At 46.0% G+C, this 17,618-nt stretch overlaps 1 protein-coding gene across 2 annotated transcripts in view; it reads left to right on the top strand.

The window, feature by feature from the left end:
• PEAR1 (platelet endothelial aggregation receptor 1) overlaps nt 1–17,618 on the top strand; it is a 127,223-nt gene that overhangs the window by 68,718 nt on the left and 40,887 nt on the right. For both annotated transcript variants that reach the window (XM_063947116.1, XM_063947115.1), the window contains exons 2-4: nt 9,290–9,403; nt 10,114–10,212; nt 11,717–11,817. In XM_063947116.1, the coding sequence (XP_063803186.1) occupies nt 9,291–9,403; nt 10,114–10,212; nt 11,717–11,817 (313 nt within the window). In that variant the 5' untranslated portion in view covers nt 9,290. The remainder of the gene's footprint in view (nt 1–9,289; nt 9,404–10,113; nt 10,213–11,716; nt 11,818–17,618) is intronic.

Raw genomic sequence — 17,618 nt, 5'->3', positions numbered from 1 at the left:
AGGACCTGGAGTTCTCTCATTCGGTGCTGCAGAGTCATCCGCACTCTCCCGCCCGTTTGGGAGCTTTGGTATAATCCCCATGGTCCTGACGGAGTCCCCAGCATCCACTAGGACGTTAGAGAAAATAAGAATTTACTTACCGATAATTCTATTTCTCGTAGTCCGTAGTGGATGCTGGGCGCCCATCCCAAGTGCGGATTGTCTGCAATGCTTGTACATAGTTATTGTTACAAAAATCGGGTTATTACTATTGTTGTGAGCCATCTTTTCGGAGGCTACTTCGTTCTGTTATCATACTGTTAACTGGGTTCAGATCACAAGTTGTACGGTGTGATTGGTGTGGCTGGTATGAGTCTTACCCGGGATTCAAGATCCTTCCTTATTGTGTACGCTCGTCCGGGCACAGTACCTAACTGAGGCTTGGAGGAGGGTCATAGGGGGAGGAGCCAGTACACACCATGTGACCTAAAAAGCTTTTTAGATGTGCCCTGTCTCCTGCGGAGCCCGCTATCCCCCATGGTCCTGACGGAGTCCCCAGCATCCACTACGGACTACGAGAAATAGAATTATCGGTAAGTAAATTCTTATTTTTTCTCCAACTTCCCATCCCCTCTCCCTCAAATTATTTTTTTCCCCCTTCTCATTCTTCTCCGTTTCCTCCTACAAGATGGACTTGCCCCAAGAGACTGTGATCCGGATTTTCCTGTTGACCATGATGTTGATCAGAGCAGTCTGTTCCGGCGAGAGTACCATGGAGGTCGAGAGAGGTTCTGGAATGGGTTCTGATGATAAAGATGGAGGCGTAGTTTTCCAAGAACAACTTAACCAACAAGTAAAGGCGAGTATCAGAAAACGATCCGATAGCATTGACAATAGAAGGAATTGTGAAGGATTGTTAGCTGAAGAAAACTGTATCTGTAGGCTCTGTGACAACGTAGTGGAGGATGGGTGCATTAAGAAATGCCAATCCAGTTTTAATATCCATATGGACCGGCATCCATTGAGTGACTATCACTCCTTAGTGGGTAGTGTGTTAAGTAAAACAGATTGTTGGGTATGCTCTCAAGTACCTCAAGGTCATAGCAAATCAGGGCTAGTACCATTTCCTTTAACGTTAGGGGAGGTACTTGAGTTAAGTGGTGGGAGACCGGTGGACAGGAGGTTTAATATCTCCAGCCCTCCTAGTTTGAAGCTCCACCAATACCATGTGGATAGGTCCCTATTATGTTTTAACATCTCCAATCCCCGAAAGCCGGGAAATTGGGAAGTGTCATGGAGTAACCAAACCATGACCTTTTCGCATAGAGCAGATAGAATGCCTACAGATACAGAACTTATACGCCACATAGCCAGTAGAGGAAAATCTTTCCGGTATAGGTATACCTTAGGAAATAGGATTACGAGAGTTGGAGAGGTATCACCAGGATACTGTGCACATATCGTACAACCTGATACGTGTACTAAGCAGATGGAAGAATTAGGGTTAGGAGATTTCACATGGAAGGTGTGTAATATGATTATGTCCTACTCCGTCCCATATGTTCTCCCCGATGATGCATATTTCATATGCGGGAGAAAGGCGTATAAGTGGCTTGCCCCAAACTCTGAAGGATTGTGTTATATTGGAAAAGTACTGCCTGAAGTAATGACTGTATCACATGACAAAATGAAAGACATACACCGTGTTGCCCAAACTCCTTATACTCACACCCATTACGAGCACGTAGTTAAACGGCACCTGATAGAAAGAACAGAGCATCCGGCCTCTGACATGATCCATGAATCCACCGGGATTCAGTTTCTAATCGCGTTAGACATCACTCGCACCGCCAGAGGAGTGTTGAATTATAAATACATATCTGCGCTCGCAAATTTGTTAGATAATATCACTGAAATGTATGATGACACGTTTAGGTATACTGGAAGAGAACTTCAAGCTTATAAAACAGAACTGGTACAGCATAGAATGGTTCTTAATTACCTCACAGCAGTGACAGGCGGATATTGTGTCACACTGGCAACACAATACGGCGTGAAATGTTGCACATATATTACGAATAGCACCGAGGACCCGGTCGAGGTCATAGACCAAAAGATGGACGATATTCTCCAACTGAAGTGGGAATTTCGCAGGAGACACAATCTCACTCTTGCTGCTGTAGGTAATGAGCTGACTGGTTGGGTGTCATGGTTGAACCCGCGAAATTGGTTTTCTGGTTTAGGAGAATGGGCTCAAGGAGTCATAATGGATGTTGGGGAGTTTCTCCTATGTATCTTAGGTGTTGTCATATCAATTGGTTTGATATTTAGATGCGGTCAGGCTTTAATGAAGTGCAATCGTCGTACTAGGGTAATGAGTCTGAGGAGTGAGGAAACTGTAAGTCCCATGGATTTGATTTATGACCCAAATGTAGAAACAATGATGTGATGAAAATGCGATTTCTACGGTCCGTTTCTTTCACCTGTTTTTCCGTTTCCTCCAAGGTAAAAAGACCCACTTGGACGAGGAATTTGATGAGCCGATATACAGACAACAGATGGATTAAAGAAGAAGTTTTGACAACCTGATACACAGATTTTTGATGAACTTTGCCATAGATCCCCAGTTTCCCTAGAAATTTTAAAATTACGCTAGCCCAACACTTTTGTAAATCTATGGACATTGACAAAGCTTTTGCTCGCACCTTATGGGCAAAAGCACAAAGAAGACTGCATTCAACAGACACCGAACAAGACTTCAACCGACAAATGTTCATTTACCTGACATAGAATACCACTGCATTTACCGTAATTATGTCTTTTCTTCATCTCTACAACCTCCAGGTAATGACACACATAGTATAGGGAATACAGGCACAGATATCAGCAATCACATATTCCCCCATTCATGTATCATCAACTAAAATGTGCTCCCCATTTTGTTACAACCAAAATCCGAAAAGAGCTCAGTAAAGTTTGACAGCCCATCCACAGACCCGTACCACGGGATAAGAAGGAATTCAAATGTATACTTCGCAATACCTCGAAGCTTGATTTAAAACACGTACGGCACGATGATACATGACCCCCCCAAACATGGATTCATACACACATGCTTCTGCTATCTCACTAGGTCATACCCTCTTCACACCTTCTCCTCTCTCCTCCCTTACCCAACCATGGAAATGTATTAACCCCTGACATATATTTTTCTCTTTTTGAAATGTTTTAGAAGGTGGCAGTTATTATTGACTGCCAAAGGGTGGACTGTCAAAGTCAGAAAAATATCTCTATGCACACTGCCATATTTGCACCTCACACAGGTCTGCGCTGCGCATGCGTACGCTCTCCCGTGCGTGCGCATACTCACAGTCGCGGGCACCCGCAGGCGCACGGTATGCGTATTTACGGTAGAGTTTATGTGATCGTAGCGTGCGACTCAATCGTTACATATTTTCACCATATAGTGTATTTTGTAGATCATGGTCCCTTTGATAGATTCTGAAAGTTTAGTTAATATAGCATGTTCCTGGACAAGGAGATCCCTCTTTGTATTGTACGAAGGGTCTAACAGGAGTCATACAGTGGTGTTTAGTATCCATCGGAAGAACATTTAAAGAGCAATATTCCGGTGTTGGTTTGGAGCGGATTAATCGCTCGTGCGAATAGTTATGGACATAAGAAGTTTATGTCCATTTACTATTATTTACTCTTACTTAGCCATGCGGCGGGAAACCCAGTATCCCACCCACCTGAACAGTTAGAAGTAGCCACAGCCCACCTGTATGAATCAACCTATGACCTTTTGTTATAATGCGAAGCCGAATTCCTGTGTCCAATGAACAATGATATTGTAGGGACCATTGAATTGTATTGTGTGTGGGGCATAAATAGACAAGCCGATCACATCCAGCTCACTCTTCAACGGTTATCATTGCTGAAAATCGGGAGCTGGATGTCCAGAGGCGCATGCGATCGTTTCCTTTGTGCGTAAGTTTTCTCCGCAATCATATAGTCTTTCTTGTTGTTATGGGCCATATCTCTCTCTCTCTCTCTCTTCTCCTTTTTCTCTCGTAATCCCTTGAACGTAATAGTATTGTATTGTATTTCATGTATAGTTATCTGGTTAGGTAGTCTATGTTATATTGTAGTGTATGACTTGTATTGTGTTAATTCTTTTGCAAGTATATCATTCATAATATATATATATTAGGCGTTGGACCCTAAGCCCAGGTATCTGTGTATTTCTTGTAGTGTTAAGTATTCACAGAGCGTCGGTGACGCTCAAACAGCTTTTAAGTTAATAAGGTTACACTAGGTTGCATCTACACCCTATCTCTACACTAAGGCTTTACAGCATATTACATTGTTTATGGTTTAAATATAAAGGTTTAACATTGTGAGCGTCTGCGCCGCTCGTGATCTCCTCGTGGTCTCGAGCGTCCGCTACGCTGATAGCGTAGCATTACGGTAGTCGCTCACCTATAAGTGTGCCCGATACCAACAGCGTATTCTAGCGAGCGTCTGTATCGCTCGAGCAGCCCGCTCCCGATACAGCGTCCGTTACGCTATAGTGAACCATTACGTTAGTCGACAGCCAATAGCGTGCCTGCCTGTGATCTCTTTGCCGTGAGCGAAAGTGACGCTTGAGCGTCTCGACCACGGCTAAGCGATTGTTACGTAACGAGCGTACCCTTACGGTACTCCATACATAAATAGCGTACAGTGTTCTTTGACCTCATAAAGGGTTTTATATAAGATAAATATTTAGCTTTATCAAGTCATTACTCATTGACACATTTCCCAGGTCACACCCCAGGTGCACAGATGTACTCATTACTCACTGACACATTTCCCAGGTCACCCAGCAGGTGCACAGGTGTAGTCAGTACTCACTGACACATTTCCCAGGTCACCCAGCAGGTGCACAGGTGTAGTCATTACTCACTGACACATTTCCCAGGTCACACAGCAGGTGCACAGGTGTAGTCATTACTCACTGACACATTTCCCAGGTCACCCAGCAGGAGCACAAGGTGTACTCCAGGCCTGGCCAACCTGTGGCTCTCCAGATGTTGTGAAACTACACATCCCAGCATGCCCTGCCATAGTTTTAGCATTCCCTAAGAGCAAAACTGTGGCAAGGCATGATGGGACTTGTAGTTTTACAACAGCTGGAGAGCCACAGGTTGGCCAGGCCTGGTGTACTCATTACTCACTGACACATTTCCCAGGTCACCCAGCAGATGCACAGGTGTAGTCATTACTTACTGACACGTTTCCCAGGTCACCCAGCAGGTGCACAGGTGTAGTCATTACTCATTGACACATTTCCCAGGTCACACCCCAGGTGCACAGATGTACTCATTACTCACTGACACATTTCCCAGGTCACCCAGCAGGAGCACAGGTGTAGTCATTACTCACTGACACATTTCCCAGGTCACCCAGCAGGTGCACAGGTGTAGTCAGTACTCACTGACACATTTCCCAGGTCACCCAGCAGGTGCACAGGTGTACTCATTACTCACTGACACATTTCCCAGGTCACACAGCAGGTGCACAGGTGTACTCATTACTGGCACATTTTAAAAGACCCACCCACATGTGGAGCTAATTATGTCCCTTGTGATTCTGTGAGGAGCCCTTGAAAACATGCACTGTTTGGGGTCCTGAGGACCGAGTTTGAGAACCTGTGCCCTAGGCAGAGCTTATTGTTCCATTCTACCCAGAAGCCTATTAATGCTTGGAGGGGTAGCCCATGTACACCCACTACCCCCCCCCCCCCCCTCCCCCTCCCACATATGCTGCTGGCGGCCATGTTACGAGCGACATTTTCAAAAGATGCACAGAATATTGCAAAGGCTCTCGCATAACGCCAGAATATTTGGATCTTCCGGGTTGGCGCCATCTTCCAGAGCATATCACCTGGTTGCCATTAGTGGGTATAAGGTGGGGGTCCCTTGTGCACCCCACACCCTTTATTGCTATGCCACTGGTCTATCCTCCTTTACACCCACAGAGATTGCATACCTTGAAAGTATACAGTGCAGCAGAGGCGGTTTAACAGAGGAGTGGGCCCATGTTCTTGTATATATAATATATATTATACACAGAAAGGACACTTACCTGCCTGCAAGGTGGATGGGGATGCGCAGCAACATTGACCATGCAAAAAAATCATCACGCGTTTTACCTTGCTCACCTGATGGTGCTAAATGCGTCACACCCACCTTTTGTTTCCATACCTCACCACCTGGATGTAACTCAGCAAATGCAGGCTCTGATTCTAAATAACATGAGAACTGACCTTCTATATCACGCACAGGTCAGACCGCGCTTCCCCTCTGAACGCGAATGGATGCGTACGCAACTATCTGACCGCGTCGCCCCCACTTTTTTTCTGTACAAGAGCTGCAGTCGTCATTGACATTGGCGATTACACGTAACCTATGCTAGGTGCAGGAGTTCTGTCAGAATATGGCATCCAGAACGCATACACACAAATCAGAATAGTGGGTAACTCTGGCTAGGACACAACTATGCAGCAGTTCTCTTTCATGCATTGTTGCTGCCCAGAAACGCTGACTTTGCGGCCGCTGAGATGCATAGCACTCAAGACCCTGCGCACGTGCGCAAAGATGTGCGTGCGGCCTGTGACACATGCGCAGTGGGCAGAAAACGCTAAATCCCGCTGCAATCAGATTTACGGTACGTGCGACTCAGTCCCAGTACTTACAGCAACTTAACCTGTGTATACATACATATGTACTATTTATATGTGTGCATGTATCTCTATTCATATATGACTATGCCCGGCCTGTAAACAATAGCATGAGAACTCTGCATACAATGGTTATTGTCAGATGGAAAGTGCAGAGTCAGCGGACCTGGATATCATTAAGCCGCCGTCCTCCCACACTCTGGGGCCTGGCCGCCACTCCTTACTGCACCTCTGGAAGCTGTGGGCACAGATCCAACACATATGAAAGAATGAGATGCCGCAACCAAGCCCAGATTTCTTTTCCCATCCTCAGGACCCCCTGGCTGCCTCCCAAACTCTTATACTTATGGGGAATTCACAGCCTCTAGGATGGATTCTAGTCACTGCCTGGGTCAGGCACATCATCTCCCGTTATGTTAGACTGGGTGGCCTCAGCATCCAGGAGGTCACCGAGAAACCATCCCCCATCAACTCGCAGGGCCCCCGCCAAAGTCTCTCTCCTGGGATTCCGTTTGAAAAAAAAAAAAAAAAAGAGTCTTGCAAATCTTTATGGTTCTGTAAGTGAATCAAGATTCCCGCTGGATTTTATTAAACCCACTCACAGGCTCTCGGCTCTGCAAAAGGGGGTCTGGGAAATGGCCCCAGATGCAGAAGTCAGTTTATTTTAACTGATAGAGAAAAATAACTATGTCAAATGTATTTGGAAAAGAATATAGGGGGAGTTGTATCGAGCTTTGTTGAGTGATAAAGTGAAGTTGCCCATAGCAACCAATCAGCGTCTGTCGCAGACTGTGCTCGAGAACTGACAGTTGGAAGCGGATTTGCTGCTTTGGGCAACCTCTTTATTTTATCTCTCCGAGGGTTGATACATCTCCCCCTATATGTTATAAATGAGATTATATTCCATGTTCGTATCTATCTGAATGTGCTCTGTAGCTCTTGTCTGTCTGTCCATTGTGTGGTAACCCATGACCCCAATATATGTTACAGCACATGCAATAAAGGGAAAATGCAGCTAAATTGGATATACCGTACAACGTTCTGTTTAATATGTGTTTTATAAAATAACATTATTTCTATGTTACAACCTGTACAGATGCCTTACATGTACTGTGCAATCATTTTTACTTATGTGATCATTTTGAATGCGATCGTACAAATGTAACTACATACGTGACAAGCGAAGTGAACAACACAATCTAATACAATCATTCAGAGATGCGCGTTTCGCGTCTATGGTCACCCTATACATTGAAATTATTGAATTGCTGTATGTATGTGGGTCAGTCATGGTCACATGACCTTAACAAAAGTTAATCAAACTTACCACCCCTCTCGAAATATCAAGGAGACTTGCTTATGTTGGACAGTTCCCCCAGACTTCCAAGAAGACATTCCCAACCCACCAGACCTTCTATTGAAGTGGTAGGGACAGGCATTTTGTAATACAATTTGGCGAAATGCGTCAATATAGTACTGCTCTTACTGTGTGATGCCTCAAATAAAAATGTTGCGCAGTAGGGGGCTGGACCATAATACAGTGAATTGTGTCACCACAACCACTGCACTTACCACTTGGACCTCCCCTCAATGGCCCCCCGTAGGAGTTTCCTAAAAGATGCAGTTAAGCTTTACATTTGATCTAAGTGTACACGTTCAGCTTGAACATAACTTCCTCTATTCAGGAAGAGCTGTACTAGACACAAGACACAAACTCCTGTTGAACTATGGGCCTATTTCAGACCTCTTCGCAAAGCAAACTTTTTCTCTAATGGGCAAAACCATGTGCAGTGCAGGTGGGGCAGATCTAACATGTGCAGAGAGGGTTAGATTTGGGTGGGGTGTGTTCAAACTGAAATCTAAATTGCAGCGTAAAAATAAAGCAGCCGGTATTTACCCTGCACAGAAACAAAACAACCCATCCAAATCTAACACTCTGCACATGTTATATCTGCCCTACCTACAGTGCACATGGTTTTGTACATTAGCGAAAGATATTGCTTTTGCCATCAGATCTGAATTAGGCCATAAATTATTTAGAAAATTGCAAAAGCACGCTAATGCATCGAACACATCAAGCCCGTATAATCTGCATGTGAAATGCGTCGACAAAGTGCATGACTGTTTATAGTATTATTATTACTTGTGTTTACATATGCATAAAAAAATAGCATTCTGAATGCACTTGGGACATGACCAAATTGATGAGCGCTATCCTTGAATTTCTCATCATGACATGTATCTCTGCAAAACACTTAAGATTCCAAAAATGTGAATATGGACTTTGCTTGGATGAGGCTGTATTTAGGTTTAGAGATACTTTTCTTGACATTTTTCTGTCCGAAAGCCAAATTCTTCCATCTGCCCAAATACAACGGTCTTCAACAAAAAAACATCCTCCGCTTCAGCCACTTCCTGTTTTCCACTCGCTGACTTCCTGTGTTTACATTTCATCTGAGAGCTGATTGGTGGAAAAGTACTCATACTTAGAATGTGTATTAGAATGAATAGGGTACTGTAAGCACATAAGTTATTGAAGGCCTATTGGAGTCCTAACGTGAAACCTATTTATTAATTCCTTTACAGAATGAAGATGACGCGGACTCTCTCCATTGTACCTGCTATGTTTTTGCTGGTGAACATAAAGCTTGGCATATCTCTCAACCCAAATGACCCCAATGTCTGCAGTTACTGGGAAAGGTGAAAAAAGAAAACAAGGCTTTTACATTGGGGCCATGCATTCTGCTCGGCCTATAGAGCCGTTGTAGTTCATACCATAGTACTATCATCACACAGACAGGAAACAGCTGGCCTTGCTCGTCTTCCGGCTTCCTGCTTGTCATTGCATCACAGTGGCTTCATAAACTTGGCTTATGCCCTCTAAAGGCTGACAGCGTCATACACTGTATATTACATGAGACTATCAGCCGTATACCGTACATACAATAGCAGAGGCAAGCATTATTACACAGTATTAGTAATAATAACATGCTGTTTGTCATATAGGGGCCTATTTATCAAAGAATGCAATCCTTCAAACTAAAATAAATATCTGGGTATGGATCGTATAGTCGACCTGGAAAAGGTCAACAGTCACTGGGTTGACCCAAAATGGTCGACACACAACATGTCGACATGGGAAAAATGTTATTTATAAAGCATTTTTCTCTTAATATGACTCAGTGTTAGTATGTCCATGATTTCTCGATGGACAGGACCTTACCACAGCAAGAAAGTAATCCTCATTGTATAAAATGCATCTTTAATCTGTATTTAGATATTTTAGTATTCGTTTTCTTTGCACCCTATATTTAGCAGTAACGCTAAACGTTGCGAGGAGTTGAATTGCCCCCACAGGGTCCAGAAACACATACCCAGGGTCTTCTGATAACATGTTCTGCTTTCAACAGCTATACCACGGCAGTAAAGGAGTCCTACGCCCATCCATACACCAACACAGCCCCGGATGCTTGTACGTGGAACTATTTCAAGACATGCACGCAGCCTAAGTAAGTACTGTAGTACCAGGACAGCAAGATGCTCTCTTTCAGGTGACAGTATGAGAACCATCATGCTTACCCATAGTCCTCTGCTGCGCTCACTATACATGTATAGTGTGGAAACAACCCCATTGAATAATACAGCCATTTCACACCATTTAAGTCTACTGAGCACCCAATCAAATGATCACTAAAAATAGTTACCTACAGTAAGTCACTGTGACAGGTTCCACTTATGTATTCTAGATACACTATGTAGACAAAAGTGATTGTACAGTGACAACAAATAGGTCAACAAGAGTTTACTGCCGTCAGTACTTTGTAGATCCACCAGGCGCAGTGATTACTACAGACACCCTTCTCTGCAAACTGCCCACAAGTTCCTGGATAACAGCCAGTGGTATGTTTTGCCATTCCACCTAAAGTACAGTGACCAACTGCGACACTGAAGGAGGTTGAGTCGGTGTAGAACGCACCCGTCGCTCCAGTTCATCCCAGAGGTTCTCAATGGGGTAAGAGCTGGACTCTGAGCTGGACAGTCTATCGGGTTACTGAAGTTTCTGTATACCAGTCCAGCGTCGCCCTGGAAACATGACGGGTGGCAGTGACATCCTGATAAAAACATTTGTTTCCACAGACCTGCCGCAATGTAGGGAGCACAGAGTTATTGGGAACATCTCTATACTTCTCAGAGTCAATGTGACCATGCACTACACCAGAGTATCACATTTAGCTTCAGCAGATATATAATCCTGTGTTATATTTGATTCATATCAGCAGTGTCTTTACTGTATATTTCCGAGTAAAGGAATGTAAGTACTGACAGGATAAGAAACCGCTCATTTGTAGAGTGACAACAGGAATGTATGAAGCTGCTGTCGCACATTACACGGATCATCCTCTTCTGTGTCACCATCAAGATTACCAAGGTATAAACAAAGCTAAGGAACGGTGGATTTAGGAGCTGACATCGGGTCATATATTTAAATATAGTGCCTACAATTAAAATCACTGGCGCCAGGCTGTTGTGATATAGATGATGGGCCTACTGCAATTCACAGATGTACCCGATGGTTTACATACATCTCCGATGTTTGCCTAAACTGCACAGAATCTGTACTGAGCATTTGCAGACCTGTGTTGGCGATGGTGGTCGCATTTGCGGGTAGGGAAGGGGCGGCGACGAGCAGCGTTGCAGAAAACGGACACGTCTCCCCCGTTTTCTGTGTTTGCTGAGGTAAGGCTGCAGCTTCACTGGCCCCGGCAGCGCAAGAACACCACTCATGGGGATTAAACTGAGGTTTACGCAGATGACCGATGTTCATACAGATGATCTGATGCTGCGTCTTAGCGGATCAGAGAATCCGACTGGAGGCATCTATTTGCACAAGCCTGCTCCTGCGGCATTATCACACAGCCCCTGTGTGATTAGCGTTCTTCTCTGACTTTCTGCAGATCACTTTTTATTTTTGCTGTTGATGTAAATGAAGGTATCTTGTCTTTCTTGATTTAGGATAATGTATAAGACCGCTTACCGCCACGGAGTTAAGCTGAACTACAGGAAGAGGTACCGATGTTGCCAGGGATATTATGAAAGCAGCGACGTCTGTGTCCGTAAGTCACATGTTATGACAAATACTGTACACAATCTGTAGTTGATTCCATATGTCGCAGCTTGGCGTCACCGCATGGGCCCATACAGTACATCAGACGTCCATCTCATATTGCAGAATCCCCACTACTGGAGGAACGGCCAGAAAGAACATTCCAGAAGGGATATTTATTGTCCCACAGTTCTGGAATTGACGGCTTTCCAGAAAAATAAGGAATTTCAAGATTTCCATGGAGCTAAAAGCATACAGTATATAGAGTATATATCCGGTAACCCATTGCATTAGACAAAATGTCACATTCATTTTAATGGTTCTGCTGCCACGACAATATTTTATTGCCAGATACGGATCTGCGTGGATAGAAAATCTCTTCTATCGTCACTTTTTTTTTATAAACAGACCCCTAACTGTATGTCCTTTACTCTCAGTAACACAAACATTTGTATACCGTTACTGTACATGCGTAAGACTTGTACACACTGGCTATGAGTATTATATGTATTTGCACACACAGTTAATGACAAGCATTCACCCTGCACGAGTTTCCAGGTTGTGTGTGAGCATGGTGCTATACAGATCATGGGGGAACATGTACTAAGCAGTGCTAAAAGTGGAGAAGTGAGCCAGTGGAGAAGTTGCCCATGGCAACCAATCAGATGCTCTGTTTACGTTTATAGTATGCAAAATCTAAATGTTACGTCAATGCTGATTGGTTGCCATGGGCAGCTTCTCCACTGGCTCACTTCTCCACTTTTATCACTGCTTAGTACATGTCCCCTATGGTGCTTTATGGGGACAATCACGAACTACTAATCCCAAAAAAGGAGAAAATTGAGGGATTAGAGTTGGGAGTGTCAGGGCATTGAGATTTAGAGTTGGGAGGGGCTCGTCTGTGATTAATTCTATGTCAGTGTAAACATTAATCTGCCTGGTATTTGCTGCATGCAAAAGCAGCCAGTGTATACCCTGCATGCAAAAAAACAAATGCATTTGCACCCCTTGCATGGCTGCATGGTTTGTTCCAGGAGTTAATTTTGTTTTGTTTTTTTTGCTCCTAACACTTCATAATTCTTAGTAGTGTCAAAGATATTGTTGATTTGCTATCATTATCTCTGCAAGCACATACGTGGTGCAAATGGACCGTGTCTAGCTCAGTCCAGCCCGATGTGTTACATCTGGATGTGTAGAAGCATTACTCTCTGGAGGAAAGAGAGTGAAATGTAAAATTTCCCAGTACTAACTGGTTCCACATGGCGTGTTAGTTATCATGTCTTGTTCACAAATAAAACTGATATTTCCTCAGTGACTGTCAACGTATTTTATATGTTTGGGTTGTCACATGTCACTGAAGGAATGCACTGGTGATTTTATTATACCCCTTTCACACCGCCTGAAATATCCTGAGATTTTGCACAGGAGCACGCAAAATCCCGTGATTGCAGGCAGTGTAAAAGGGTCCTTCTCCAAAACCGCGGGTCCATTTTCCCAGGAATCCAACCCGGCTTGCGTGCAGGGTTGGACACGGCTAAGACCCGGGGTAGGAGGCAGTGTAAATGGGTAAGCCGGGACATTTGAGCCGGTACCCATTTACAGCATGGCAGACCTCCCGAACCGCAGTGGCGGGCGGTCGTGAGGCTGGGGGTCATGGCACATGCTGTCTATGCAGTCGGCAGCGCCGTGTCATGTACCTGGAAGCGCCGGAGGCTGGCGGCAGCGCAGCAGCTTCCAGATTGCTTGGCTTGCCCCCGGCGTGATGCTCCGGAGTCCCAATCTGCCGGTTTCCCCGGCGCTTGGAGATGACGGTGCTGATCTGGGAATATCCCTGATCACCACTGCGGTGTAAAAGGGGGAGTCCCGGGTCTGACCTGGCTTAGAACCATGGTCCAAATCCTGGGTCGGATCCGTGATTTTGGTCTAAAAGGAGTATAACACTGCCAAAATGCACTGAGGGGTTTGTCTGTCGTTAACACTCCCAGAATGCACTGAAGGAACGGTCTACTAGAACACTCCCAGAATGCCCTGAGGGGTCTGTGTGTTAGTAACACTCCCAGAATGCCCTGAGGGGTCTGTGTGTCAGTAACACTCCCAGAATGCCCTGAGGGGTCTGTGTGTCAGTAACACTCCCAGAATGCCCAGAGGGGCCTGTGTGTCAGTAACACTCCCAGAATGCACTGAGCCCAGGGGCCTGTATGTCCGTAACGCTTCCAGAATGCACTGAGCCCAGGGGCCTGTGTGTCCGTAACACTCCCAGAATGCACTGAGCCCAGGGGCCTGTGTGTCCGTAACACTCCCAGAATGCACTGAGCCCAGGGGCCTGTGTGTCCGTAACACTCCCAGAATGCACTGAGCCCAGGGGCCTGTGTGTCCGTAACACTCCCAGAATGCACTGAGCCCAGGGGCCTGTGTGTCCGTAACACTCCCAGAATGCACTGAGCCCAGGGGCCTGTGTGTCGGCATAGCTAATAATACTGTATATTAAGAGCCTGGAGAGAATGGAGATATTGGACTGACTTCCCCAGGGGTGTAGTATGGTATGCCGGCGGTCGGGCTCCCGGCGACCAGCATACCGACAGTGTGGCGAGCGCAAATGAGCCCCTTGCGGGCACGGTGGTGCGCTGCGGGCGCCACGCTATTTTATTCTCCCTCCAGGGGGGTCGTGGACCCCCACGAGGGAGAATAAGTGTCGGCATGCCGGCGCCGGTATACTGTGCGCCGGGATCCCGACAGCCGGCATACTGAAGAGCACCCTTCCCCAGTTAGGTGTGTTGTCCTCTGAGGGCTTGATGGTGCAGTCACCAGCAAATATGGGATGAGTGTTTGTCCGGATAACGGGTTCCCACAAAGCTGTAAAAGTCAGCAATGTAACCTGATCATTAGTGTGGTGGTGGATCCATACCTGCCTGTTCTCCCAGGACATTGGGGAGGCTCCCAAATCTCGGGTAGCCCTCCTGTACATCCAGAATAGTGGGCAAGTCACCCATCAGCTGCCTGTGGCCACGCACTTCCCGAGTGAAGTAGGCAGTCCGGACGGCTGATGACACGATTCGCTATGGATTGTATCATTGTGGCCCCGGCCCCTGCTTCACAGTGCCGGTTATCTTTGAACTAGATGGTGGCGATGGACCCACAATGGCGCTATCATACCGCCCACGTGGCCACGCCACACCCGCACATCACCCTGGAGGGTACAGCCAGAATATCAGCAAGTGTGTAGGTGGGTCTTGGTAACTATTGTCATTGGTAACAATCCTTCTAAAGAGGACAAGTATGGCTGCCACTGCTGCAACCAATCAGATTCTAGTTATCATTTTAAAGAATGTACTAGATAAAGGACAGCCAGAATCTCTACTTGTCCTCTTTAGAAGGCTTGGTAAATATCCCCCTATAAGCGTAATGAAAGTGTAGTGGAGAATGTGTATATGGGCATCAATAGCCCCCTGCCGTGCTGCATTTAAGTCCTCTGTACTGGGACTTACAGTTTTAGGGTTAAAATATGGATAAATAGGGATAATCTGCCTTTTAGCACATTTCAGCCTTTAGACACTCTCTTTATTTTGATTTGATCTTACTGGAACGTGGCCGACAAGTTTGACCTGTCGGGAGTTGGATTAATAGAGAATCGGTATCAGATGTTAGCACCACATACAGCGTCCCGGACTGTCTCCGTCCATCTTCTTAGTCTGTTTTTACTAGCTCCCCGATGCTACTTTTTTCAAAGCCGGAGTAATTTATTCAGGCCTGGTGCCCGTGTTACTGGCGTTTCCATGGAGATGAGGAGACTGCCCCCATGTTGTTTCTGGCATTAGTTAAAGCACAGCTCTCTGCTTGTCTACTGCCGTATGATGGACTCCTGTAGCTTTACTTGGGATTCTGATTGGTTAGGCAGTGCAAGATATAGCGCTGAGGGAGGTCACAGCTGACCAAACTAGGTCACTGGTAGCAGTAGCTGCAAAATGGCTGCTCCTATGAGTCCTGTGAGGGGAGCACAAAGTGTTTTGAACGTAACAATTAAATACTTGTTTTAAAACAAATCGTCAGATCCAAAACAAGCACTTTTTTATTCCGACGACCAGTTCTCTGCATATATCATTGCGATCACATACTTTATTATACGCCAAAGCTTTCCAACACTTTTACTCCAAATGAACTGCAATATGGCACTATAATATATTTTATAGTCCCTTGTACATACCTGGAGAGACATGTGTTATAATAACCAGTTTGAATACATGTGGGGAAGCAGGTGTAGTGGTGATACATAGAATGGACGTTGCTAAGAATCGGCTTATAGGCCCATCACAGGATGGGTTAATCTAGACAAGCAAAACATACACAATTCCCCCCCAGAACGGCAATGGGTCTGGAAAAGAGCCACACAGTGCATTCTACCTAATAATACAATGCATGATTCTCTGCAGACATATGGTAAGCCACCAGCCACAGCAATGCATCTCTACTCAGGTGGTCCTACACTAATAATAATAGCCCCGCTTTGGGTCTTATCTAATTCTTGAGCTTCTAAATTGAGAGGCAACTCACCCAGGGCACACCAGTATCCTCCAGTATGGCACTACAAGGATTTTATTTAAAATTTTATTTAAAATTTAAAATGGTTGTTAATCGCATGCACCACACCCAGATTATCACATGTAAACAAGATGCTGCGATGAGCCAGCCGATCGCCCCATACCTCCAGCGCCACCATAATGGGGAAAAGCTCCAGAAGCAAAAGGTCCTTTGTTAAACCTTCGCGATGCCATTCCGCCGGCCACGAGGCCGCGCACCAAGATCCCTCCAGATAGCAACCAAATCCAGAGGCACCCGCTGCGTCGGTGAACAACTGCAACCTAGCGCTGTCCACCATTGTGGCCTGCCATATACACACCCCGTTGAAGTCCTCCAGGAACGAGGCCCATATTGCCAAATCCCTCTTAATCTCTGAGGACAAACGCACGAAATGGTGTGGTCTGGCACACCCCGCAGTCTCCCTTTCCAGCTTCCGGCAGAAAACCCTGCCCATCGGGATAACCCGACAAGCAAAGTTCAACATGCCCAGCAAGGACTGTGCCTGCCGTAGTGTGACCTTACGCGACCCTACAAACCGGCAAATGGCGTCGCGGAGCTTCACCACCTTGTCCCGAGGAAGCCGACACGCTCCTTCTACTGTGTCAACCTCAATCCCCAAAAAGGACAAGCAGGAGGACGGGCCCTCTGTTTTATCCTTGGCCACAGGAACGCCGAAGTGGAAAAACAGCGCTCGGATGCTGAAAAGCAAGTCGCTGCACCGAGGTGAATTTGCCGGGCCCGCGCACAGGAAGTCATCGAGGTAATGGGCGACCCCGTGACCCCCTGATGAAGACTCCACGCACCAATGTAAAAAAGTGCTGAAACGCTCGAAAATTGAGCATGAAACGGAACATCCCATCGGCAAACATTTGTCGATGAAATACTCCGCTCCAATCCGGAAACCCATAAAACGGAATGAGTCCGGGTGTAATGGCAGCAACCGAAACGCGGACTCAACATCAATCTTAGCCATAAGGGCCCCGGTCCCGTAACCGCGGACCATCTCCAACGCTTCGTCAAACGACTGATACACCACCGAGCAATGAGCCGGCGGTATTGCGTCGTTGACCGACGCCCCCGACGGGTAAGAAAGATGCTGAATGAGCCGGAAAGCGCCTGGAGTCTTCTTGGAAACCACCCCCACCGGAGAGATGACCAAGTCATCCACCGGGGGCGATGGAAACGGTCCCTCCATCCTGCCCAACCTGACCTCCTTATCCACTTTCTCCCTCAGTA

Source organism: Pseudophryne corroboree, chromosome 12 (assembly GCF_028390025.1).
Source record: "Pseudophryne corroboree isolate aPseCor3 chromosome 12, aPseCor3.hap2, whole genome shotgun sequence".
Lineage (NCBI taxonomy): Eukaryota > Metazoa > Chordata > Amphibia > Anura > Myobatrachidae > Pseudophryne > Pseudophryne corroboree.
This window is presented reverse-complemented; position numbering and strand designations above follow the sequence as displayed.